The sequence below is a fragment of the Mustela putorius genome, unplaced genomic scaffold, assembly GCF_011764305.1.
Source record: "Mustela putorius furo isolate JIRA1106 unplaced genomic scaffold, ASM1176430v1.1 tig00000743_pilon_pilon_pilon, whole genome shotgun sequence".
Lineage (NCBI taxonomy): Eukaryota > Metazoa > Chordata > Mammalia > Carnivora > Mustelidae > Mustela > Mustela putorius.
The window spans coordinates 2,790,717-2,817,998 of NW_025421464.1; the positions used below are offsets into that span (position 1 = coordinate 2,790,717).

Here is a 27,282-nt window from a genome sequence, read left to right on the forward strand (position 1 = left end):
ATGTGGACGGCCTGGTACGTGGCTGCTCTGTCTGTGGCAGCTGTCTGTGGCACAAACACTGTCCTCAGGGTCACCAAAGATGTGCTGAGCAACGGTGAGTCCAGGACTGCAGGGGGTGAGGGATGACACAGGGTGGGTGGGGCTGTACAGCCGCCTCTGAGGTGCCCCGGGGACACCCTTCATCATTGGCAGGTTCTGTGTCAGGTGGATGAGCGAATTATTGCACCTTTTGCCTTTTTTTTTTAAGATTTTATTTATTTATTTGACAGAGAGAGATCACAAGTAGGCAGAGAGGCAGGCAGAGAGAGAGGAGGAAGCAGCCTTCCTGCCGAGCAGAGAGCCTGTTGCGGGGCTCGATCCCAGGACCCTGGGATCATGACCTGAGCCGAAGGCAGAGGCTTAACCCACTGAGCCTCTTTTTGCTTTTTGCTTTTGGGTACCATTTCCTTAGCACTCACTGTGTGCATGATAGCGTGTTGAGGACTTTAGAGCTGAGGCAGCAGACGCCGCTAAGAGCCTGGAGTCCTGGAATCGGCCTTCTTGGGGCTCAAATACGGACAATGTGGCCTTAAGTCCACTACTTGCATTCTCCGAGCCTCAGTTTCCTTATCTTCAAAATCTATCTGAATTTGTCCGAATCACAGAGGACAGATACGAGGACGAATGAGAAAGCCTTTTGAAAACTTAACACGGTTCCTGGTGCATAGGAGGCCCTCAAATGCAGGAGCTGTTATCAGTCCTGCCTTTAATTCTTGGGACCTCATTTTTGTCATCTGGCAAACAAAGACACTCCCTGCCCTGATTCCCGTCTGAGCAGGTTTATAAGCTCTAAAGTCTGGAGCACTCGGAGCAGGGGATGGAGAAGAAAATCTTTCCAGGTTTGGTGAATGGTGTGAATCTAGTTCAAGTGAGAGCAGGTCAAGGTCAGCAGCTAGTGAGAATGCGGGACGTCAGGGCTGGATTGGTCTGGAGGCATTTTCCCATTTAACCCTGACGTTTTGCCACAAGGAAAAGTAGGGCCCAATGAGGTGAGCAGTTCCAGGGGCGGCACCCAGGAGCTGTGGGAGAAAGCCCTGACTGGTACCTTTGCTTCCCGGCAGCCATTTCGGGCACCCTACAGCAGAGTGATGCTCTCCGCTCAGCCCTGAGAGAGGTGCCCATGGGTAAAGCCGGTGGTGATGGTGGCGGACCGCTCCTGGGGGGTCTGCTTGGTGGAAGTGGAGGTGGAGGTGGTGGGGGCGGTGGTCTTCTGGGGGGCCTGCTTGGTGGTGGGGGTGGAGGGGGTGGTGGTGACCTGCTGGGTGGAGTTGGGGGAGGCTTATTAGGTGGTGGAGGCAGCAGCGGTGGGGGGCTTCTGGGTGGTAGTGGTGGGGGGCTTCTGGGTGGTAGTGGTGGGGGGCTGCTGGGTGGTGGAGGCAGCAGGGATGAGGATTTGTGGGGTGGTGGAGGCAGCAGTAGTGGGGGGCTTCTGGGTGGTAGCGGTGGGGGGCTGCTAGGTGGTGGAGGCAGCGGTGGTCGGGGGCTCCTGGGGAGGTAGCGGTGGGGGGCTGCTGGCGGGTGGCGGAGGCAGCGGTGGTCGGGGGCTCCTGGGAGGTAGCGGTGGGGGGCTGCTGGGTGGCGGAGGCAGCGGTGGTCGGGGGCTCCTGGGAGGTAGCGGTGGGGGGCTGCTGGGTGGCGGAGGCAGCGGTGGTCGGGGGCTCCTGGGAGGTAGCGGTGGGGGGCTGCTGGGTGGCGGAGGCAGCGGTGGTCGGGGGCTCCTGGGAGGTAGCGGTGGGGGGCTGCTGGGTGGCGGAGGCAGCGGTGGTCGGGGGCTCCTGGGAGGTAGCGGTGGGGGGCTGCTGGGTGGCAGAGGCAGCAGGGATGAGGAGCTATTGGGTGGCGGAGGACACAAGGGTGGGTCGCTGCTGGCTGGTGGTGGTGGTGGTAAGGGTGGTGGTCTTCTGGGGGGCCTGCTTGGTGGTAGGGGTGGAGGGGGTGAAGACAACCTGTTGGGTGGAGGCGGGGGAGGTTTATTGGGTGGTGGTGGCAGCAGTGGTGGTGGTCTCTTGGGTGGCAGTGGTGGTGGTCTTTTGGGTGGTGGCCGACACCATTACAATGACTACAGACGCGTTGAATTCTCCCGAGGTGTCGGTGGCGTTCCCTACAACGATTTCCATGTCCGAGAGCACCCCCCAAAATATACAAATGGCAACCAGCTTGGCGGTAATTACAAGTATGGTCACATCGAGACCAATGACAACACTGCTCAGCTAGGGGGCAAATACAGATACGGTGAGATCTTTTATTCAGATGGAACCATCAGGGACCTCCGAAGCGGCAACTACCGCCATGCCGAGAATGCATATGGCTACAACAGGGGCCATGGGCGGTACAGGTCAGCCGAAGGTGCACCAGCCGTGGGCAGGCTTCACCGGAGAGAGCTGCGGCCTGGAGAGATCCCAGCCGGTGTAGCCACCGGGGCGCTGGGCCCAGGTGGTTTGCTGGGCACTGGAGGCATGCTGGCAAATGAAGGCATCCTGGCGGGCCAAGGTGGCCTGCTCGGTGGAGGTGGTCTCCTTGGTGATGGCGGGCTTCTCGGAGGAGGCGGAGTCCTGGGCGTGCTCGGCGAGGGCGGCATCATCAGCACTGTACAGGGCATCACTGGGTAAGGAGGGGCTGGGCTTTTCCTATCAAAGTCAGATGATGAACCTACAAATTGGGTGATGACCCCCAAGGGCCTGGAGTTGGAGGGGCGACAGTCTTCAGAACCCCATGCACTTCGAGGCTTGGCCTCAGGACTGGAGGTCTTGGGAGTCCCCAGTTGTATGGCTTGGGGTCTTGTCCTTAAGCAGTCTTGAATTTGAGTCTCAACTCACATTTTTGTATATGTGTGTGACTCTGGGCCACACTTTACATCACTCTGAGTCTTGATTTCCTCATCTGGAGACTGGTCCTAGTCACAGTTCAAGTGGAAAGTACCCAAGGATTTAAAATTACACACAGATAGTAATTTCAACTGTGCCCAGTCTCCTCCTCACATTCACTATCTAATTCATCAAATACTTAGTGCTCCTCCTATGTGCAGGCCGCTGTATTGGCACTGAGCACACAGTCACATGGTCAGCGAAAAACGTGTCTCTTGTCCTCATGGAGCTTACAGGCTGATGGGGCATATGGGCTTTCATAAAAACCCCTGAAAATAATCATACAATTATGACACTGGTAAGCAGTTTATGGGGAAATGAAGATGTGTATAATGGGGGAGGTCAGGGAAGGCTTCCTGGAGGGAGAGGGTCTTAAACTGTAATCTGAGAATATGTAAGAAGGAACCAGGCAAAGAAGGGGCAGGGACAAGCAGAGGGAATGGCATCATTACGAAAACAAAACAAAACAAAAAAAAAAAACAAAGGAAATGTAAACAGTGCATCTCCAAGCAGTAGGGCGAAGGGCCATGCATTCTTCCCCTTTCATTTCTTCAGGTCTCTTTAGAGGCAGGAGGGATGAATGCAGCACAGAGAAGGGGGTGGCGTGAGACTCCTAGTGGAGGGTGGCAGGCGGGGAGGGGATGACCCCATCTTACCACCCTGTCCTATGCAGGCTGCGCATCGTGGAGTTGACCCTCCCCCGGGTGTCCGTGCGGCTCCTGCCCGGTGTGGGTGTCTACCTGAGCCTGTACACCCGTGTGGCCATCAACGGGAAAAGGTGTGTGCCCTCAGCCCCAGAGGGGTCCCCGTCACCCTGTGTCCTGGCTGGGTGATCTTGGGCAGCTCATTTCCCTTCTCTGGCCCTCAGCCTCTTTGTCCACAATGTGGGGAATAGTAAGACCTAATGCGTTACCAGTGCATGACTTATACTTTTGAGCTGAGGTCATCCTGTGGTCCCTGTCAGCAGTGAAGGAAGGTGTGACATCCTGAGTTTGAATCCTGACTCTCTTTAAAGCTGTGTGACCTCGGGTCAGCCCCGTCATGTCACTGAGCCTTTGTGTCTTCGCCTGCAATGGGCGTAATGACATCTCCTTTCCAGGTGGCTGTGGCCACAGGTGAAGGAAGGCAAGCAAAAGCCTCCATGCAGAGGGCCTGCCACAAAGTAGGTGCTTATCCAAGGACCTCAGACAGTGGACTTCTGCGCTGAATTCTCCCTGTGGGATGAGGTCATGTCTGTATTGCTAGGTCAATGGGTAGTCACCTTGGAAACCAGATTTTATGTATAGAGCTCATTTATTGACCGATCTCATGGACTAAGGGGGAGATAGATTTGTTCAGAGATGTAGAGGGAGCAGGGAAGCCTTCTGGTTTGGACCCCTAGAGATGAGTAAGGGGCTTAATAGATGCCCAAAAGCAAGAGGCGGGGAGAGCAAGGCTCAAGGCCAAGGTGAAAGGTTCTATGTAGAAATGAATGAAGCTGAGCTGCCTGGCAGTCGAGGTTGACTCACTATCTCACTGGCCCCATGATCTCCTCTAGTCTCATTGGCTTCCTGGACATCGCTGTGGAAGTGAACATCACTGCCAAGGTCCGGCTGACCATGGACCGCACGGGCTACCCTAGGCTAGTTATTGAGCGATGTGACACCCTATTGGGGGGTATCAAAGTCAAGCTGCTTCGGGGGTGAGTACCAGTGGGCAGTGGAGTGCCTTGGGAGATGGTGGAGTGGTCCGTCTTTGACAAACCATATGGCTCCGGGTAAAGGCTCTAGAAGCAGCCTGGAATTCAAACTTTAGCTACACTATTCCTTGCTGTGTGACTTTGAGCAACTCTGTTGCCCTCTCTGTGCTCCAGTTTCTTTGTCTATGGGATGGAGGTGATATTTTTCCCTTTGAAATTGAGATAATGAGTTCAAAACACTTAGTACAGAATCTGGTACATTTTCAGGGTTTTCTGAATATATGTCTAGTGGGAGTTTTGTGTCCCTTGGAGCCCCTACTCATGGGGAAATTTCCCAGCTGATTCTGTCCAAGGCAGTGTTGGTTAGGGGTTGAGTTTTTTCTGTTATGCTCTCCCCACAAAATGGCCAAGTCCCCATAATCTGTTTGGAGAGGTTTCAAGTGTCAGTGTATTGAGGGCTATGCTGCCCCCAAGTGATGGTCTTGAATGAGGGCACATCAGGGCAGCTCAGATCTGAGTCCTTTCTTTTCACTGCCTGGTCCTCATCATGGGAGATGCTTCTTTGGCTTCTCTCTTTGAGACCTCCACCCCCTACTCCTTCCCCTCCTGTGTTATCAATCTTTTCTCCCTATCACTCCTGTGCTCATCCTACCTATATTTTGGGAGTAGAAAAACTCATTGTGCCATTTGGACTCAAGAATTTCTGATTCACATGAGCTCTTCTGAGTCTTTGTGTCTGCTCTAGGGTAGTTAAGGACATAGAAAACTGGCCCCTGATATTTTGGTGAGGAGAGGAGGCAGAGAGAAACACCTAGAAACCTCACAGATTTTTACATTCACATTTTCACTAGGAAATATGTTTGGTAACACATGGCTCAAAATATAAAAAAAAAAAAAATAGGGATGCCTGAGTGGCTCAGTTGGCTGAGTGTCTGACTCCTGGTTTTGGCTCAGGTCATGATCGCAGGGTCATGAGATAAAGCCCCGCACTGGGCTCTCCAAGCAAGGAGTCTGCTTGAGATTCTCTCTCTCTTCCTTTGCCCCTCTCCTGCTCTCTCTCCAATAGATAAATTAATCTTTAAAAATATATATGTATATACATAACTAAAAATGCACAGACTGAAGAGCTCCTTTCCCACCTGGACTCCCATCTGCCCCTCCCCAGCAAGCTCACTGTGCTTCTCTCCTGATTCTCCTTCCAATTCCTTTCTATCAATGAAGCAAACATGAACTTAAATTCTCATTCCCAACCCTCCTTTGAACACACATAAGTACACCTTACACACCCCATTTTGCACTTCGTCTTTTTCTTTTACTCTGTTCGGAGATTTTTCTGTGTTTGAACATTGAGAGTTTCATCCTTGTTTTAATGGCCGTGTAGTATTCCATTGTCTGGACGAACCACCATGTGTTTGTCTAGTCGCCTGGTGTGAGGACATGATAATTTGTCTGAACTTCTGCTTTGACAAACAGGTTACAATGAATAACCATTTACACACATTTTAAACACAGGCCGATGTGTCTGCCAGATAATTTCCCAGAAAAAGAAAACAGTCTGTGCCCTGAGTGTACACAGATGAAATCCCGAGGCTCCCTCGCCCACACATGCGGGCACACACATGCACCCATGCGTGGGTAAACAGGCAGGTGAATTCTCAAGGGTTTTATCCTCCAAGGAGAACTGGAACCAAGACAAAGCCCCCTGAGGTACTCATCCCCTTTAAAAGGAGGCCAAAATGCATCTTGAAACATTCTAATTAGGACACGATCTCAAGAAGTTCTTGGCTCTGTCCAACCGGCAAGTGCTGGATGGTGAGCTACGATGTGAGCAGGCACAGGCAGGTAGTGGTTGCTGGGGGCAGAGATGGCTAGATTTTTAAGGGGATGAACTGTTTGTTACTCTTTGTGGTAAGAAAGCCATGTTTCCACTCACCTTCCCATCACACTGCAAAGCCTCAGAAACATGCTTGTTTTACAAGTCGTCTGTCTATCTGTCCATCTGTGTGTTTTGTCCTTGCATCAACACTGTGATTTCCCCCCACCCCACACACACACACTTGACTAACTGGTTAGAACAGTTAATTTACAGTTGGTGATGGACTTAGAACTCACTCTGGACCCCTTCTCTGGACCTGTTTCTTTGTAGGACCGATCATATGTCCCAGGCATTTCAACATCAACAACTCATTTCTGCTTGTGGACCACAAGATCATGTTTTACCTGCCTTCCACAAACATTAACTGAGCATCTACTATGCCCCAGAAACTGTGATAGGTGCTTGGATCAAGTGATATGTTCATTTGACTTTGGGAAGACTGCACAAAGCTGCACCAAGCAGCTCACTAGAGGGCCAGATGAGCAGGAAGGAATGACTTTTGCACTCATGAAGGGGGCCTGGCCAGTTGCAGAGTTCAAGGAGCATTTGTTTGTTGGTTGGATGTATGGATAGATGGATGGATGGATGAACAAACAGATGGGCAGACAGGCAGACAAGTGAATGAATTGAATGAAAAGCCAAGTGATTGCCAGGATCGCCTGTCCAGTCAGGCCCAGCCACTGTCCTTCTAACTTCCTGAACAATTTTCCAGTTCTTGGTGGTCAGGGCCTGGCTAGGGAGCCTGAGTGTGGGCAAGCATGGTGAGCTCCCTCCTTCCCTCCACTCCTCTCTCCTCAGGCTTCTCCCCAACCTCGTGGACAACTTAGTGAACAGAGTCCTGGCCAACGTCCTCCCTGACCTGGTAAGAACCCACCCTGGATCGGGAGGCTGGAGCACAGACTTTCCCCAGACTGAGGGACCACAGGCCGGCTCCATCCCTGTGGGCATATAGGTGACCCAAAGGGATGGTGGGAGCCAGAGGGCTGGGGTATATTCTTGGGGTATGGGGAGGACCTGGAGGACCATGGACGGACAGATTAGTGAAAGCATAAGGAAGTGGAGCATAATGGTCACCTGTTCTGGTTTGAATCCCAGCTCGGGTGCTTCCAAGCTGCATGATGATCCTATCCCCTCTCTGAGTCTTGGTTTTCCTAGCTATAAAATGGGGATTATGAGAGAGCCTTCCCCATAGGGCTGTGGGGTGGACCGTGCCAGGCACAGAGCGAGCAGGCAGGAAATGCTGGCTATTGTCAGTATCCGGGCACCCTTCCCCTCCCCAGCCCTGGAGCCTCATACCATCTCCCCCTACAGCTCTGCCCCATCGTGGACGTGGTTCTGGGTCTTGTCAACGACCAGCTGGGTCTCGTGGACTGTAAGTCCTTCCTGCTTTGCTTCATTCAGCCAACATCTGTCAGCCCTGATCTGGGCCCAGCCATGGGGACATAGTGTGTCTAGGAGGAGGGTCCAGTGTGGTGGGGACACACCTGCTGAGGCCCTCATAGTGTGGTGTGGCTGGTGCCACTAGAGAGAGGTTACCTGGCCAGGCATGCCCCTGGAGGGAGGAGCTTCCCACCTGGCCTGGAGTCTCAGGCTCTAGACTGTGATGGGGTGGGGGGGTGGGGGCAGTGCTGGGTTTGAGTCCTGGCTCTGCCCTGAAAACGGTGTGGGCTTGGAAAGACTTTCCAGTTTCCTCATCTCTACAATGGGGGGCTGGCTTCAGCCTGGGGAGGGACTAGAGAATGAAGAGCAGGAGACATGGTGGCGACTGTCCGGGTCCTCAGAACCAGGCTCCAACACCACCCCATGATCCAAGATTTCTTAGTGAACATTCCTGAAGGCAAACCTGCCCCATATAGTTGTGCAGTTCATGCACAGCTTGTTCCAGGGATCTCCTTTCATATAGACCACAACATCACAGAGGCTCCTGACTTATGAGGGCCTATAGGTCCTAACGGCCATAAAGCGCACCCCTCTGGGATGGCTGTCACATCTCTAGGGACCCCAGGCAGTTTGAGGATGACTTACCCAGACAGATAAAATTCTCTTCCTTTGTGGCCAGGAACAAGAGAGGAAGAGCCCAGATGATGGGGCTGTTGGATACAAGCAGTCAGGGACATCCCAGCTTCAACTCAGCACCACATTGTGGAACCTTAAAACTTCCTCCCTGGTCACAGTACTTCACAGTTTACAAAGTTTATCAATATCCAGAATCTCATGGACCCTACAGTATAGTCCAAGGGGTTCTGTTAAGCCCATTTTACAGAGGAGGAAACAAGTTCCGAGAGGTGCAGTGTCTTGCCAGAGGTCACACAGCAAGGAAGAGGCAGAGCTGGAATTTGAAACCAGAGCTCTTGGTCTTTTCATGCTGTCTGGATCTGGAGCCTTGACGCTTTGCCTGCTTTGGGGAACAAGGAGGGAAGGCATCTTGGAGGGTCAAGGGGACTTCCCGTGACCCCTACCTTTGCCGGCAGCTCTGGTTCCTCTGGGGATATTGGGAAGTGTCCAGTATACCTTCTCCAGCCTTCCGCTTGTGACTGGGGAATTCCTGGAGCTGGACCTCAATGTGAGTGCCGGGGCTTGGGGGCCGGGGGAGGCGGGCAGGGGGTGATTGCCAGACCCATGGGCTTCTACTCAATGTCTGGGAAACAACGTTTGAACAGGACCCTCTTCTGATGACTTGAGGACCTTCTAGGAGCCACATCAGAAACATAATCACAACCAACACTTACCAAGGGCTTACTACTACTTTTCAGGCACATTCCAAGTGTCCTATGTCGATGAACACAGGCTATCTTCACAACCATATGACATAATAAGATGAACCCTTAGTGAGGAAACTGAGGCACAGATATCAAGCCACTTGCCCACGGTCACACAGCGAGTAAATGTGAGCCTTGGATCCAAACCCAGGCAGTCCACCTTCTGCTGCTACAAGCTTGGGTCTGCTGGAGGAATGAATCTGGCCATAGGGGGTTGATGAGCGCTAACAGCCAGCTCTTTATGATGTTAAAAAAAAAAAAAAAAAAGTCCTGATTTGTAGTATTTGCGGATTTCCATGTCTAAATACTGCCTCTGTGGCCCATTTCAAGCTACCAACTTGATATCACTAAAGAGCTGGGAAGACAAGTACAGAATATCACAAGAGTGCTATGAGCCAGCATGAGCTGGTTCTAGCCCACAGCGGCATCTGGACCCTGACTGCATGGGGTACACGCATGCGTGCTTCTCCTGGGCTGTTCCAACATGGGTGCATCCCCCCACTTTGCTCCATTAGAAACAGAGCTACAGGTGAACACCCACGCAGCCCCAGACACAGCCTGCTTATGCACACATACACAGGCACACCTCGTCTATTCATAAACAATAGCCATTCAGGAGGTATTTGTTGGTTACCTGCTGTTTGCCAGACTCTGGGCCAGGGATGGAGGTGCATGGTTGAACAAGGTGAGTTCTCTGTCCTCATGGAGCTTATAGTCCATTGGAGGGGATAGGCCATCCAAGAGTCACTCAGAAGAATACACAACTAAGGCTCATGAGTACTGTGAATGAGGGTTCCACAATATCAGAGCCTAAAGCAAAGAGAAACGATGTAACCAGGGAGGTCATGGAGTGCTTCTTGGAGGAAGTGACACTTAAACTAAGACCTGCCAAATAAGTTGGCCATTATAAGAGAAGAGTGCAGGGGAGGTTTGGAACAGTGTGGGGGAAGGTGATGTGGTGGGAGTCATGAGATGGTGGGTGGCAGGGCCTGGCTGGGGCAGTAGGGACAGAGTGACTCTCCAGGAGGTGGAGAAGTCCCCAAAGGCAGACCATGCACATTTGTAAACCATGGAGACATGTCTGGTCTCTAGAGAGTAGATACGCCACAGCATTTGGCAGATCCATAACATGCTAACTCGTTTTGGCAAGACTGAAAGGGGAAGAATCTATGTCATACGTGTCCTGAAAGCAAAAGAGGGCTAGAAGTGGTCATAAAGTGAGAACTCTTAAGAAGTTCCATTCCATCACAAATGAAGAAGAGCTGGGGCCATGAAAGAAAAGGTAACCCAGACCCAGTGGGTCTAATCAAGGAAGGTGGCTTGGCGGCAGATTCAAGACTTCACCCCAATCTCAGCCTCCTCCTCCACTCATCTCCCCTTACCCCTCCCTGTGACCCTTTTCTCTCTGCTTCCCCAGACTCTGGTTGGGGAGGCTGGAGGAGAGCTCGTTGACTATCCACTGGGGCGGCCAGCCGTGTCTCCCAGACAAAGGATGCCAGACTTGCCCCCCATGGGTGAAAACACCAACTCACAATTGGCCATTTCTGCCAACTTCCTGGGCTCAGTGTTGGCGCTCCTGCAGAAGCAGGGAGCACTGGATATCGACATCACCAATGGCATGGTGAGTCTCGGCCCCATGGAGAGGTGGCCTGGGCTGGGCAGCAAAGAGCTCCCCTCTGATCCTGTCTAGTCCCCACAACCTTGGGGAAATTGCTTTAAAGCAAGAACTGTAGTAGATAGTCCAACCCCCACTCATTTCCCACTCACAGACATGTACTGATTACATTAGTGTTTACCAAAGCATGGTGCCTGGGATGATTTTAGGCAATTCACAGTCATGGAATGAATTAACATCAAGTCATATGATGAGAAAGTTGCTCCTAGTCAGTTCTACTTAATTTTATGCAATCCTTCTTAAAAGGCTTATAATATATTCCCATATAGGTGTCACAATATAAATGCTTAGAGCCCTTTCACTTGGTAAACATTGATAATAAAAAACTAAGTGATACATAAGAATAAGGTATGATCCAGAATAATTTTCTTTCCAAACCTTTTCTCGTGAAAATTTCAAACCTTCAGAAAAGTCACAAAATAACACAATTAATGCCCAAGCATCCTTCACCTAGATTCACCAGTTAATATTTTGCCATATTTGTTTCATGTCTACCAATCCATCCATCCATCTGCTTATTCACCCATCTACCCACCGACTTATCTATATATCTATCATTCTAGTCATCTGTCCACCTACCCATCCCCCCATCCATTCTTCCATCTCTCCATCTTCTCACCCACCCATCCTTCCATTCATCCACCTATCTAACCTATCATCTAGTTAGCTAGCTAGTTATTTTTGAACAATTTAAGTTTTTGAAAACATTTCACTCCATAACTTGTGTCTATCTACTAAGAATAAGACGTTCTCAAAAAAAAAAAAAACCACCATATGATTAGTGTCCATCTTCGTTCCATCAAAAGGAAAGTCTCCACTTAGTGCTAGTATGTAGTTAACCCTCTCTTGAACTTTTAAGTGTCTTCTTTTTAACTCAGAGAGAACAGAACTCACACCTGTAGCCCTCCACAGACAATGATATCCAAGCAGAATGTAATGGCATTATTTTGTTTTTATTGCATTTATTTTTCCAGTTGCCATGTCTTTCTGTCAAATGGTACTGGCTTTCCAGTGTTTGAGGTCTTTAAAAGCAAGTCAGTTGGAAGAATACATTAAGTAAATAATAGTACGGGTTGTTCAGAGATATGGCAGAATTATGCCTTTACTGGACACTGGGTTATGCACATGGACTCACTGATGCTGAATTGTTTTAATCAAGAATTACACTTAGAGGAGAAAGAGTCAGGTCTGCGGTGAGCTTATGTGGCTGGCCCTGTCCACTTAACCACAAAACAGCTACCATGATCAGTATGGTGGTTGCTGTTGGGCAGGCAGGGCCCCCGAAGGGCTCTTTGAGGAGAAGAATGTGCCCCCCACCGGTTGTCTGAGGGTGTGTGGAAGTTTAATCAGTGTTAGCAACTTCGTCTGTCCCCATAACCTCAGAGACTCACATGACCCTTTCTCTTGTCCTGCAGTTTGAAGAGCTTCCTCCTCTCACCACGTCCACACTGGGAGCTCTGATTCCCAAGGTAGGTAAGGCAGATGTGTCCCCTGGTCTTCAGCCCTACCCTCCTTCTAACTGTCCCAGGAACTGGATCAGAAGGGAGACACTCACCACCAGGGTGGGGAGATCTGACACCCTCCTTAGGGGTATAGTGATGACGGTGTGGTATCCAAATTTTTATGGGCAGGGGCAGCCTGGAGGGTTGAGGTGGAAAGACCCTGAGCTCTTCAATAGACTGACCTGCCTAGCTCTAATCTTGCCCTGGCTACTTTGTTGCTGTGTGTCTTCAGGTAAGAGTCTTAACATCTCTGAGCCTTAGCTTCCTCATTTGTCAAAAAAGGGTGCTAACTCCCACTCTACAGCTTCATCTAGGAGAGTAAGGGCATGAAGGTGATAATTCATATAAAGATGCTGACACAGAGCACATGCAGGTAGAGGATGGCTTAGATGGGAAGAGTCAGATATGTGGAACAGAGAAACATGATTTTGAATTCTAGATCAGTGTGTCTCAACCACACTACCATAGGCAAGTGACTTCTCACTGGGCCTCGGTTTTCTCATCTGGAAAATAGGGATAGCAACACCCACTTTGTTGTGTGGCTGTGAACCTGGGATCTGAACATAGGCCCAGTACGCATTTGATAAATGTTCACTGTTATTGTTCTTCTTTATAGTAACAAAATCTTCTTTAAAAGGGGTGGGGGTAAGTGAGCTCTTATCAGATTAGTAGCTAGGTACAGTGGGAACAAAGGCCTTTCTGATCCCAGTTCTTGTCCCAGTGTGGGTCCCAAGCCTGTTACTTTGCCCCTGCTGCAAAGAGCTTCTTCCGTAGTAAGTGTCATTGCTGTAACCTACACCCATTTTAGACACTTCCCTGTTCTACCAGTTCTGTTTCCGGTTGTAATTCCGAGGCAGGAAGGGAGACCCAACTCAACAAATGGTCACTATCGCCCTCGTGTGGTTGGAAGCTGAATGGCAAAGCACCATTATCTAACATCGTAAATAGCGGCAGCTCCGAGAGGCAGGGAGAGCCGTCAGTCAACCCGACCTTTGATTTACTGGGTCCCTTCTTACGTTAACTGTACCTTACAGCTTGTGAAAAAAAATTAAGAAGACGCTCTTTTATTTGGTTTTAATCACCCCTCTCCCCCGCATTAATGGGGCCAGAAGAGAGGAGCAATCCATTCTACGGACCGGGAAAAGAGGCTCAGAGGAACCACACAATGCAGCAGTAGCAGGGCTGGGTCTGCAGCAGGGGGAGGATTCAGGCTGGACACAGAGGAGTGTATCCAGGAGACCCAGGTCGGGGTGGAGTCACCACGAGAGGCTTCATCAGAGCTGGGAGGAGCATCCTGGATCTCCTGCTGCTGTGGGGAGAGTTTGAGGGGGACTCTCCACGTCCCTGCGAAGGAAGGTATTGCTAGTTGTTAGAGACTGTGTATGTTGGGGTAGGCCCCTCCAGCTATCCTGAAAATCCCTTTAGGAAAAAACAGTCCACCAAGTCCCTGATTTGTTGAAAGCAGTTCGCCGAAGGGTGAGTTCACTAAGTGGTCATTTGGCTGAATTTACTAGATTTGCCAATAGACCCAGTTTGTTCAAAAGAATTTCCATTTAAGGCACCTGGGTGGCTCAGTCAGTTAGGCATCTGCCTTCGGCTCAGGTCATGATCCTGGAGTCCTGGGATCGAGTCCCATGTCTGGCTCCCTCCTCAGTGGGGAACCTGATTTTCCCTCTCCCACTGCTTGTGTTCTCTCTCTCACTGTCTCTCTCTGTTAAATAAATAAATAAAAGCTTTAAAAAAGAAGAAGAAAGAAAAGTGTTCTTTCAAATAAAATTTTTTGAGATCTTATTTATTTGACAGACAGAGATCACAAGTAGGCAGAGAGGCAGGCAGAGAGAGAGGGGGAAGCAGGCTCCCCGCTGAGCAGAGAGCCCAATGTGGGGCTTGATCCCAGGACCCCCGAGACCACAACCCGAGCCAATGGCAGAGGCCCCAACCCACTGAGCCACAGTCAGCCCCCTTCAAATAATTTTTTTGATGAAACATTTATTTAGCAAATATGGGAATGGATTGCTTGATGAATTCTCCTTTTAGCTAATTAGCATTTAGGGAATCCATTTGCAGCAAACAGGCTCCGATTCCTACCACCATGGGTCTCTAGAGACCCCAGCCAATCCAGGTAGTCTGTGTCCTGCTCTGGGACTTTTCTTCGAGGCACCCTGAACTGTGGCTTTCCCATTCCAGGTGGGGCATCCAGAAGAGCAAGAGGGGAGGGAGACCCTGGACTTCTGAGAGGCATAGACCTGGGCTGGACCCTCAGATCTCCTGCTGACCTTAGACCATTTGCTTGAGCCTCAGTTTTGTTTCGTTTTTAAAATCTATAACATGGAGAAAAAAATACCCCATGGAGTTGTTACGATGACTCGATTCAATGGTGAATGTCCTAGTGAACCCAGCTTGCTCAACAGCAGGTTCTGAGCATTTCCAGGCATTAGGCATTGAGCTCGAAGACTTGCTGTCACCCCCCCCACACACACACACTTTTTAATTCTCCCATTAACCCTATGCAAAAGGCACAGAAAGAGCAGCCCCCTCCCCAAACCCAGCAGCAGGTCAGAGCCCCGGCATGTGGTTTATAGGGCTTGAGCAATCCTGTTGGATTGGAAGATGCCCAGTCTGAGACCCTGGGCCATATGTTTAGAGGTTGGTTGATGGTCCACTGGAACCACAACTCTCTAGGGCTCCACTGACTCTGGCCTGGTGTCCACCCCCAGGTGTTCCAGCAGTACCCTGAGTCCTTCCCACTCACCATCAGGATCCAGGTGCCAAACCCACCTTCAGTGACATTGCAGAAGGACGAGGCACTGGTGAAGGTGTTCGCCACCTCTGAGGTCATGGTCTCCCAGCCCAATGATGTCGAGACCACTATCTGCCTCATCGATGTGGTAAGTATCGGTGATACGGTGGGGACGCCATGGTCTTCTGAAGTCCCTAGACCCCTTCAAATACCCACGGACCAACTACAATGACTACAAGCCCCACATGGGGCCAGATGAGCTGATTCAAATCCAGTCTTTAGTACTTGCAGCTATAACCTTAGTTGGATCACTCCCTCTGTCGGAGCTTCATTTTCTCCTCTACTTTGTGGGGGTGGCAGCAGGTATTAGTAAGATGCTCAGAGTGGTACCTGGAAAACTGTAAGTGTTCCTTCCCAGGTGACAATTCATGCACTCAGCAATTTGTGTTGAGCACCTACTCTGGGTTACGCTTTCTACTAGATGATGAAGAAAGAGGAACCAAGGCAGATGGTGCTGGTTCTTATGTCCCTGGGACCCACATACAAATACAGTAATTTCCAGTTATCTCATAGAGGGGAATCCTCTTAAAACCATGTGGCTCCTTTTGGCAAAACTTTTCCTTTCAATCCTGAAACAAAAGCCCATCCCCTAACAATGACCCACAGAGTTCTTCTAGATCATCCCCTGGTTACCCTTCAGCTCCTCCCTCTTTCCCTCTTTCAGCAACATGCCAGGTGGAGTTCTACCCCAGGGCCTTTGCAAATGCTGTTTTATCTGCTGTTTGCAATGCTCTTGCCCCAGGTGTTTGCATGACTCACTTGTCACCTTCCCAGAGAGGTCTTCCCAAGACAAGGTCTTCCCCATTGTCTAAAATGTCCCCACCCCTGGCTTCCCTCTCTCTCTCTGTCTTCCTTGTTTTATGTGGTTCATGGACTTAACCTGACACCATATAATGTGTTTGTTAATTTACTGCTGGGCCGAGATGTGCATTGTCTTCTTCACTACAGGATCCTCAGAGCCTCGCACAGGGTCCCGCACATAGAAGGTGCTCAGTAAATATTTGTTGAAGCAATGTGCTGTGTTAAGTACCACTTCCCCCTTGATGGCTAAAGCTTAAGATTCAGACACTTAGGCTTCTGTCCCATTTGCTGTGTCTTCTCAGGCTCATCTACCAGGGCTCAAGACCAAATGGGCCACCTCTAATCCAGGAAATGGGCATTTTCAGCAAGAGTATGCCAAGCCAGGGCGTGCTGAGGGTCATTTCTGGGCATCAACAGATGCCAGATTAAAAGGGCTGGTTCTCACCCAGGGAGTGGAGATGGCTGCCCCTTGTTGCTTAGTCCCTGCTGTGTGGAAATATTTCCAAATCCCAAATGTCATATGATCCAGTTCAGAGCCCTGCCATGACTCCCCAGTAGCCCCGGGATGCAGCCATGACTTCTTTCCAGCCTGCTAGCCCTGCCTGGTCTGGCCCCTTCTCACTCCAGTCTCCTGCAGTCCTCTTACCTCCTTGCTCTCTAGCCTTCTCTTTTCCCTCTAATGCCAACCTCTTTCTTGCCCCGGGGCCTTTGCACATACTTTTCCCAGTGCCCGGATCACCCTCACGCCTTCTTTTTCACGTGGTCAAATTCTTCAGGCCTCAGTTCATGTATGGATGGGATGATTTTGCACGCCCATGCGGGTCCCTGCCATACACACCCAGAGCATCCAGTCCTCCATCATCCTAATTTTTGTTACTATCGTTGCTAGCAATAATGTTACCGGGGTGTGTTAGAGCTTCCATTTTCCCACAAGACCAATTTATTTTATTTTATTATTTGGTGGGGGAAGCAGGGAAGTAAAGAGGAACATTCCTATGACCCAGACTCTGCCAGAGAGGGGTTGAGTCTGGACCTTTCATGCCCTCTGCTGGGAATGGGGGTGGGGCCCTTGTGCTTGACATTAATGATGCCCAATCCCCTACAGTGGCTCATCTGGAGCAGGGTTCATAGGCTACAGTCCCCCAACCCTGAGACAGCTCAGACATCCCCACCAGCCAAGGGATCGCTGCTCCCTGCGAGTCTGGTCTTTCTGCCCAACGTTCACTCGGCCCTGCTGACTTACTTGAAAGCAACACACTTGTTGGTGAACGTAGACAATTTATTATTCCCAACCCCTTCCCTCCAGAGTGGGGATATCCATCCTATAGGGAGCGTAACTGGGTCTTTGCTAGTAAAGGGAGGTTTGACCAAGACCTTGGGGGAGAGACACCCTGTGTAATGCAGCACCTAGTGGTCACCCCACACACACAGCCCCCGCTGTCAGCAGCACCTCATTGTCACCCCCTTTCTTCCAGGACACAGAACTCTTGGCCATGTTTTCCGTGGAGGGAGATAAACTCATGATTGACACCAAGCTGGACAAGTAAGAGGGTTTGTGGACTCGGGCTCCTGCTGCTCAGAAAGGCCTCTTTGGTGCTGCCCTGCCTGGAGCCAGCTCCTGAAGGGACCCCTGGGAGGACACTGGAGATCCCCTCGCATGGCTGTCAGGGCTGGGTCCATCCCAGAGGCTGCAGGGGTGAAACTGGGCTATGACTGCCAAGGCCACTGGTGCGAGCTGGGCAGGGCAGGTGATGCCGTGAGCTTCATAGAGAGGACCCACGGCCAACAACAACTACAATGTCAATAATAATAACAGTGATGGGCGTGAGGATGATGTTCCAGGCTTTGCACGAGGTATTAATATGCATGACCTTGTTTAGCCTTGCAATGGCCTTGTAGAGTTGAGGCTCCTATTCTCCCATTTTAAAGAGAAGACAGACAACTAGGCTTAGAGAGGACGGTTTACTGACTCGGGGCCTCACCGTGGGTACAGAGAAGGGCTCTGGGCCAGCCCAGGTCTGTCTTGAGCCGCCCTGCTCCGTTATAAGCACGCACTTTGGAGCCAAGCAGTATGAGTTCCAATCCTAATGTGACCACTGACTGGCTGTGTGACATGGGCCAAGTGACTCTCCCTCTCTGGAATTCAGTTTGCTCACCTGAAAATGGGGATAATAGTCCCTACCTCGTAGCACTCATGAGAACAGCTGCTACCTGTTGGATGCTCTCTCTGGGCCAGGCATTGAGTTAAGCCCTAAGTGGGTCCCAATTCATTTCATCCCTGACCTCAGCCTACTGCAGTAAGTACTATTACGATTCCTACTTCAAGATAGATGAGAGTGTGTGTACAATTGTCTCCAGTCAGTAGGAGTGCGTGTGTACAGGTGCCTAGTTCATTATAAGTTGTTCTCCTTACAACAAATACTTATCAAGCCCATTAGTGGGAATTTCTCGGAATATGACACGAATCCAGAAGCATCCAAGTGTCTCTAAGGAGGTGATGCTGACCTGAGGCCTGGATGGGGAGAAGGGGCCAGCGGGGGGCCTCAGGCAGTGAGAGCAGGGCAGGCAAACTTGGAAGGTCAGGGAAAAGTTCAGGTCCTGTGGATGGAGTGACCAAGGGGGAAGGAGGAGCAGGAGTGGAAGTCGGCCCTGGTTTCTGTGCTGAAAATGTGCAAGGGCTCCAGTGACTCTGGCCCAGGCAAGTCTGGTCTGGCCTCCCTCAGGTGGGGCTGTCACTTTGCAGGTGAGATTCAAGTGCAGCGAGACAGAGACCCTTATGGTGCAGAGAGAGACCTCGAACCCCGGCCTCGGGCCCCCTCCTCAGAATGGTGCAGCGGCCAAGAACACATCTCGGGGCATGAGTCCCCATCTTTGGGCTTTGCCTCCCGAGCTCTGTAGACACGGCAGGGTCCCCTGGAGCCTCAGGTTCCTCCCCCAGGGGCTGGCAGAAAGGATCAAGCCAGGTGCGGACAATCACTCCTGGGTGCACGGCCTGCGCCGTGTACCAGGCACGGGCTCTACCTGGATTGTTCATTCAGTCCTGGCAGCCCCTCTCTTTGCAGAGGGGGACACACAGCCGATAGGTGTCACAGGACAGGGACACACAGCCAGTAGGAGTCACAGCTATGATTTGAGCCGGACGTACAGCCGTCCCTTCTGATCCATGGGAGATAAGCTCCAAGACCCCCAGTGGCTGCCTAAAAGCACAGGGAGTACCACATCCCAGCTACACGTGAGTGCTAGGCACACATACTTGTGATAACAATTTATAAATTAGGCACAGCAGGAGGGTAACAGCAATAACCCATAAATAAAACAATTATAATAATATACTGTAGTAAAAGTTATGTAAATGGCCTCTCTTTCAAAATACTGTACTATACTCACCCTTCTTTTTTTAAGATTTTATTTATTTATTTGTTTGAGAAAGAGACAGCACAAACTGGGGGAGGAGCAGAGGGAGAGGGACAAGCAGGCTCCAGGCTCAGTGCGGCGCCCAGCATGGGGCCCGATCTGAGCCACAATCAAGAGTCAGACACTTAACTGACTGAGCCACCCAGGGGACCCTATACTCACCCTTCTTCTTGGGATGATGTGAGATGATAAAATGCCCACGCGATGAGATGAAGGCAGGTGAATGACGTAGGACCTTCCGATAATAAGTCAGAAGGGGGATCATCTCCTCCAGGCCACAGCTGAGCACAGGCCACTGAGCCCGTGGACAACAAGACCTCGGGGAAGGGGGCTACCGTGTATGGTAGAAAAGCCCAGACACCATGTCTGGCATACAGTTGGTGCTCACTCCCTGGACCTCAACACTGTTCTTATTTATGTCTCCCGGGGATCCCGGGATGCCTTTGTGAGGATGCTGGTGGGGGGGGCTTCTTAGAGTTTATTGAAATACAGCCTCTTACGACTCTCAGGCAATTGCTCCTTCTAACGGGCTGTGTGCTTTCTTGGCAGGACTCACCTCAACCTCAGAACCTCAAACGTAGGCAACTTTGATGTAAGTACTAAGCTCAGGCCCCAGGTCAAGGTCTTCTGGGAATGGTCCCCCACCCCGTGTGGCTGGCCGGGGCCCAGGGAGGTGGAGAATGTGAAAGCATTGGCATCATCTCTGGCAGGCCTCATTTACAGGTGGGGAAATGGAGGCCCACAAAACCGGGGAGGTGCAGAGTATGAACTCACAGCTCCAGCTCTGCCAGTGAGGCTGTCCCATTGTAACCCACCACTTCCGTGGAGGCCACTTGGCCCCGATCCCTCCACTTCGGGCTGGGGAAGTGGTGTCCTACGGGACCGCCTTGTCCTGTGAGACCCCTGCCTTTCTGGAAGCAGGGGTTGGCTTTGCCACTGATTCCCATGTAATCTCGAGCCACCCCAGTCCACTCTGAGCCTCAGCAAACAGGTCTGGGTTTATTTCTAGCCATCATTTTACCTCCGAGCTCCGGAGCGCTGCCTTTCTAATCTGAGACGCCCAGATTCCAGGATCTGGTCCTGTTTCCTCATTTCTTTGTTGATTCTTGGGTCCCCCCCACACACCACCAAAGTCTCCAGACATGCCTCCCTTTTCTTTTACAAATTGACGACTAAGCATGTGCCTGCTTATCAGAATGAGCTGGGGTGAGATTTCCACCTGTGCAGAGAAAACTCAAGTACCTGTTGCATTGCCTTCTTCCTGTTTGCAACCCCAGCTGCTCCAACCCGTGGAGTTGGGTGTCACCAGCATCATTTTATAAGTGGGGGAACTGGGGCCTGGGCGTGGGCAGCAACATGCCTGGCAGCTGGTTGGGACACAGTGGGGACCAGAACTGGAATCTCCAGACTCCAGGCAGAAGAAACAGCTCCCACAGTGTGAAATTAGAGAATAGTTCGGGGACAACAGACGCGGGCATGGGGCACCCAATTAAGCTTTTGTTTTCCTTAATTTTTTTTCTTTGTTCAAACAAACTTCTCTTATTTAATCCTCATGACAAACTTCCGATTTGGGTACAGTTATTATCCCATTTTCCACATAAGGCAGCCGAATGCAGAGAGAAGTTGGGTGGCGTGTCCAAGGTCACGGCACTGGGATAAGAGTCCCGTGCGCTTACCCTGGTCCTACCGTGTGGTTCTCGCCAAGGCTCATACTTTACATAGAGGAGTTTACATTTGGCTTTTACAGCCTACAGAGGAAGGGCTCCTCACACCCGTTTTCAGCTGTGGAAACCGAGGCTTAGAGACATTGAGATGCACACGCACACACATGAAAAGTCTCAGGACAGAGCATTTCAGCTGATCTGCCTATAATCCTGGCTGCCTCCTTAAAGTGGGGCTTGTTGGCCCATTTTACAGCTGAGGAAGCTGAAGGTCTGAGAGGTCAGAAAGGCTTCCCAGAGGCCCACAGAGGCTGAGCTGGATGGGAACCTGGAGTGTTGGTGACACAGCCCCTGGGGCCCTGCGTGACATCACCATAGACTACAGGCCTTGGGCCTCCCCCAGTCCCTGCCTCACCACGAGCCTTGGACCAGCACTGGCCCTGCTCTGGGCCTCTCCTAACCGTACAGACAGCAGGCTGACTGATGTGCCTTGTGGCTGTCCAACTCGGTGGTTCTGGAGTCATGGCAGCTCCCAGATTCTCCCAGAGCAACCCTGCACCTCCTGCTTGGGCCTCAGGGCGGGGCCTCAAGGAGCCCTTGGGGATCCAAGTGAACTGCTGCAAGGGTTGAGTTTTCCTTGTTCCCTGCAGGTTGGCCTCCTGGAGGTGCTGGTGGAGAAGATCTTTGACCTGGCGTTTCTGCCCGCCATGAACGGTGAGAGCTATGGCCATGCCTCTGTAGGGGGGTGTGGCTCGGGGGCCCGCAAGCTGCTGGTTTGCTGGAAATATTTGACACATAGCCGTTCTGCCTCAACTGTCTTTCTGAGAACAGCATCCTAAGCTTAAGTATTTAACCCTCTGAATGCAAATGTTGCCCCAGGGGGCCAGCAGCTTCTTTATTTGCTGCTTCTGCTCTGTTCTCTTTCTCCTCCTTCTCCTGCTCCTCCTCCTCCTTCCTTATTTGGCTGATTGTTTTGTTTTTCTCATTATCGATGTAAAATTCTGATTACCTATGAAAATGATATGTGCGTACGTTTTCCAAAGTCCGGAACAGTTTAGAAAGTAACACCTCACCTCCCAGAGGCAATTCATCTCAGTATCTGGTTAGAGTTACTTTTAAATTCTTTTTTCTCCATTTAAAAAAAGTCCAAGATATTTCCTGATTCTTTGTTGTGTGTTCATTTTTAGTTGGGGTAAAATACACATCACATGAAATTTACCTGCTTAAGCCTTGTTAGGTGCAAATTTAGTATTGGTAGGTATATTCACAGCATGATGGCCCTGGTTGATTTTTAATTGTGTATTTAATTTTACTTCTATAGGGACTATGTGAAAATGTTATTAATGTAAAGAGTTCAGTCAATACAGATAAAGCTGAAATTGTTCTTAACACCGGACCCAGAATCTGGGCCCTCGGCAGCCAGGTGATCAGTGACAGGGTTTTCTGCTTCATAGAACAGAAGGAAGGAGCATGATTCCTCCACTCTGTGGTGCCTTGGGGATATTACCAGGAAGTTACTGGAGCTGTGGGGCCACTGGAGGCTGGGAGAGCTGAGAAACCACACCCCTAAGGCCTCCGCCAACCTGGCCCCAACTCCTTTCTCCCCTCTTCCCCCTTGTGGAGGATGGAGAAGAGCTGCTCTGCGGGGCTTCATCTGGGGAGGCCTTTATCCTGGAAACTCACCAGAGGAGGCTGAATGTCAATTCCAGGAAGGCCCTGGTCTCCAAGGCCAGGGATGCCAGGAGCGAGGATAGGCTGGACTGACCCTTGAGGCAAGAAGTGAAGACTCTAACCCAGGCTTGGTCACCAAGAGGTGGTGTGAACTTGGCAGCAAATCTCTCGATTTCACTGTCGTGCAATTTACCAGTCTCAAAAGTGAGAGACTGGATCAGGACCATGATTCTCAAAGTGGGTTCCATGAAAAATTAGTCCTAAGAGGTGCTCTTAAGAAGAGGGTTCCATGGCCAAGCAAGTTTGGGAAATTCTGAGTACACTGCCCTGGGGTAGGTTCGCCATGTTCTTAGCTCTCTGAAAAATCCTGCTGCAGGCAGAAATCTGTTGAACTTCACTTCATCTAGTCCCCTCCCCCCACCACACCCTTCCTTTCCTTCCTTCCCAGAACAGGAATCAGCATGAATCTAAAAGCAAACAGTATGTCCCAGGACGGTCACATGTCAGGACTCCGTGTATATCCTTCCTTGCCTCCATTCAGCAAACATCTGTCCTCTCCTCTGTGCCCAGCCTAGAGCTGGGTGATGCCAGGGACACAGTCCTGGCCTGCAAAAAACTCATAGTCTGGGTAGAGGTGACAGATGGGGAAAGAGAGAATTCATATCCTGTGATTCTGTAATGGTGGGGGGTGGTTCAGGGGAGCGGCAGGAGCCAAAGGTTGCTTGGCCTGGGATGGGGAAACCTCACAGAAGAGCTGACGTCCAAGCAGAGTCTGGGGGGAGGCTCAGAACTCGGCAGGCAGGCAAGGATGAGGGCGTGTGCTCTGGGCAGGAACACCTGCGAAGACAAAGGCCTAGAGATGGAAAAGAAACGGCTCGTCTCCTTGAAAATCCTGGTGCCCTCCTATAAGGCTAATGCCTCTTAGCCACACTGACTATGCCTGACCATTTGGGTGGTGGTGTTTCTTTTCACAGCTGTGCTGGGCTCTGGCGTCCCTCTCCCCAAAATCCTCAACATCGACTTCAGCAATGCAGACATCGACGTCTTGGAGGTAAGGAGAGAACTCTGTTCTGCCCTCTGCTCCAGAGAACTCTGTTCTGCCCTCTGCCCTCTTCCCCTCTGCTCCTCTGACCAGGAGTTGGGAGGAAGAAGAGAAGGGAGGGGAAAGGTGGGGCAACGGAGGCCTCTTCCTTCAAAGGATGGGTCTAAGGGAACAAGAAACAAAGGTGAAGAACCCCTCAATGAAGTCCTCCCCATCCACCATCTCATTTCATCCCCAGGAGAGATGTCATTGCCCCATCTTGCAGATGGGAATACTGAGGCTCAGAGCAGGAAGGGGCTTACCCACAGTAGAAGTGCAATATGGTTCACTGGAAAAATTTTTATTGAGCATCTACTGAGTGCCAGACAATGTGCAAGGGGGTGGGAATACAGCAGTGACTAAAACGGACAGTCCTGACCCATGCACAGCTTGCCCAGCGAGTGGGAAGATGGGCTTTTGGACAGATATTCCTGAAATTATTGCTAATTATAATCATGGTAGGTGCTTTGAAATTCAGTTGTAGGAGGTCATCTTTTGACACGACAAAAACCACATATGCTCATTATCTGAAACTTGGAAAATACGGAAAAGATTAAACAAACATATTTATCCTCTTAGATACATTTGCAACCTAGAAATGACTACTTAGAGCATTTTGCTGGTGTTCATTCCATGTTTTCTGGAGTTTTATTTTTAAGCATGACTTTGCTCAGTAGGGCCTGGGTTCCAATCCTGATCCAGCTGGGTGACCCTGGGCAAGTCACTTAGTGTCTCTGGGGCTCAGTTTTCCCCCTCTGTAAAAGGGGTTAATCATAGTACCTCCATAGGGCTGCTTTTAGGATACAGTGAGATTCTATGTGTAAAATGCCTTATAGTCAGTATATCAGAAAGGGTAGGCCACTTGCCCAAGGTCACCCAGCTAGTGAGAAGTGGATTTTGTGCTGGAATTGGGACACAACTCCAGCTGGTGGTTCTCGACTGGGGTTGTATTGTCAGCCTCCCTCCAGCCAAAAGGCCTTTTTTTAATTTGTGGGGCTGATTTTTTTCTTTCCTAAATAATCAGGCTTGAGTATTTCACATCAAATACATATTATTGCATATCTCATTTATTATCTTTTATTTCTTCTTTATAGTCTTGCAAGGGATATAAGTAGGTTATATAGATTATGAATTTCATTTCAGAATAATAAAGAATAATAATAAAGCACAAATACCTGTGATAAAATGTAAACAGGGTTGTTGGGTCTGAAAGGTGTAGGACCACTGATATAAAGAGAGACCCAGGGGCACCTGGGTGGCTCAGTGGGTTAAAGCCTCTGCCTTCGGCTCAGGTCATGATCCCTGGGTCCTGGGATTGAGCCCTGAATTGGGCTGTCTGCTCAGTGGGGAACCTGCTTCCCCCTCTCTCTCTCTGCCTGCCTCTCTGCCTACTTGTGATCTCTGTCTGTCAAATAAATAAATAAAATCTTTAAAAATAAATAAATAAATAAAGAGAGACCCAGCTTTGGGCTACCTGGCTGGCTCAGTGGGTGGAGCATATGACTTTTGATCTCGGGGTCATGAGTTCAAGCCCCACATTAGGTATAGAGATTACTTAAATAAACTTTAAAAAAAAAAAAAAAGACCCAGCCCAGACTTGGTCTTGTACAACCTTTGTAATTGATAGCTACTTTCTTCTTTTCCTCCTTCTTCTTCTTTTTAAAGATTTATTTCTTTATTTTAGAGAGAGTATGTGGGTATAGGGGAGGGAGAGAGAGTCCCAAGCAGACTCCTCGCTGAGCATGGAGCCTGACACAGGGCTCATCTCATGACCCCGAGATCATGACCTGAGCTGAAACCAAGTCAGGTGCTCAACCAACTGAGATACCCAGGCGCCTTCTCCTCCTTCTTCTCCCTCCCCCACTCCTCCTCTTCTCTCGTTATTACTGCTGTAATTGTATGGATCTAGACCTTGAACTTCTCATTTTAAAACAATTTTAGACTTGCAGAAGAGTTGCAAAAATACCACATAGAGTTTGAGAATACTTTTCACTCAGTTTTCCCTAATGCTAACAACACCTATAACCACAATATAGTGATCAAAACCAGGAAGTTCACGTTGATAGAAAACTGTGAACTCACCTACAGACCTTCCTCAATGGTTTTCCCACCACCGTCCTTGGTCTGGTTCAGGATCCAGGATCCCACTTGGCACTTGATTGTCAATCCAAATCTGGGACACTGCCCTCTAACATGGGACAGTTCCTAAATTCTCCTTGTGTTTCATGCCTTGGACATTTCTGATGAGTCTGGCCCATTGTGTGAGATGTCCTCCAACTTGGATTTGACCGATGTTTTCTCACAATAAGATTGAGGTTACGTATTTTTGGCAAGAAGAAGGCAGCTGGCGTGATGCTGTGCCCTTCTCGGTGCACTGTCTGGGGGGCTTGCAGTGTCAATGTCTTGTTCCTGGGGATACTGACTTTGATCATGCGGTTAAGGTGGTCCCTGCCAGTTTCCTCACTGTTGGTTAAGTTACTATTTTTCCCATTGTAACTAATAAATATCTCACGAGGAGATACTTGGAGACAACCACCCACATATCCTAGTTCTCATCACACCTTCTCCCACTCATTTTGGCATTTCTTAATGACCCTTGTCTGCAGGAGCTATTGCTGTGGTGTTTCTCTCATGGAGACTTTCCATTTTGATCATTCCTTCTGCATTTATTAGTTGAAATTTTGCTACAAGGAAGAGCCGTCCCTTCTCCTCCATTAATTTATTTACCCAGTTATTTATATTAGTACAAACTTATGAGTACGTTCTTTGTTCTATGGGTTAAATTTATTATTTACTTTGTTGTATATATTTTGAGTTAGGAAAACTGGATTTTGGAAGAATGTGGACAGAGGCTCAAGCTTGCTTCCCTTATTTGGGGGAAGTAGATGAGGGGCAGGAAGGGAAGTATCTTGCCCAAGGTCCCCTGCACAGGGCAGACTAATGATATGGCCAGGGTGCTCCTCGGGCCCCTTTAATCCCAGTAAACCCCCACTGTTCGCACTTGCTCCTTCTTGGAAATGTGCCTTGCCTGGTCCACAGGCAGGTGACTGCTGCGGCTGTAAGCAGAAGCCATCACCTCCACTAACTGGGTTCTCTGTTTGACCTCCAAGGACATTCTGGTGCTGAGTGCCTGAAAGACAGGGGCAGGGACGCTGCTGCAGCCCCAGAAGAAGCCAGAGCTTGCCCTGGAAGGGCTCTGCTAACACGGTCTCCAGCCCCGAGTCCCTTCAGCCCCTACCACAGGTTCCCCCCCAGCTTCCCATACCTCTTCCCACCTGCCTCCCCCCACACCCTGAGAAAGGAACCAGCCAGAGACTCGTTTGGCAAAAGTCCCATCCACGATCAGTCCTACGGTCCATCCCCAAAGAGGGAAGCAGGTCACCCGGGGGACTGAGGCCTCTCAAACCCCATGCCAGACTCCACACTGCGCACTTTAAACTTTCAATAAAAGATTCCAGTTT

General features: G+C 50.2%; 1 protein-coding gene across 1 annotated transcript; it reads left to right on the forward strand.

Annotated features, from left to right (window-relative positions):
* On the forward strand, positions 1 to 27,282 carry BPIFB4 (BPI fold containing family B member 4). The gene is made up of 16 exons (XM_004746627.3): positions 1 to 94; positions 1,101 to 1,163; positions 2,125 to 2,644; positions 3,577 to 3,681; positions 4,441 to 4,584; positions 7,256 to 7,319; positions 7,769 to 7,829; positions 8,929 to 9,020; positions 10,634 to 10,837; positions 12,307 to 12,360; positions 15,111 to 15,281; positions 17,470 to 17,537; positions 19,958 to 20,000; positions 21,720 to 21,783; positions 23,715 to 23,791; positions 26,932 to 27,282. The coding sequence occupies exons 1-16, from the start codon at positions 1 to 3 to the stop codon at positions 26,953 to 26,955; spliced, it is 1,848 nt and encodes a 615-aa protein (XP_004746684.1). The 3' UTR covers positions 26,956 to 27,282.

Excerpts from the sequence above, each read along its gene's own strand:
- BPIFB4 (XM_004746627.3), top strand. The coding sequence starts at position 1 with ATGTGGACGGCCTGGTACGTGGCTGCTCTGTCTGTGGCAGCTGTCTGT. Across the intron at positions 7,830-8,928 it reads CCAGCTGGGTCTCGTGGACT|CTCTGGTTCCTCTGGGGATA; the intron begins GTAAGTCCTTCC and ends CTTTGCCGGCAG. Across the intron at positions 12,361-15,110 it reads TGGGAGCTCTGATTCCCAAG|GTGTTCCAGCAGTACCCTGA; the intron begins GTAGGTAAGGCA and ends GTCCACCCCCAG.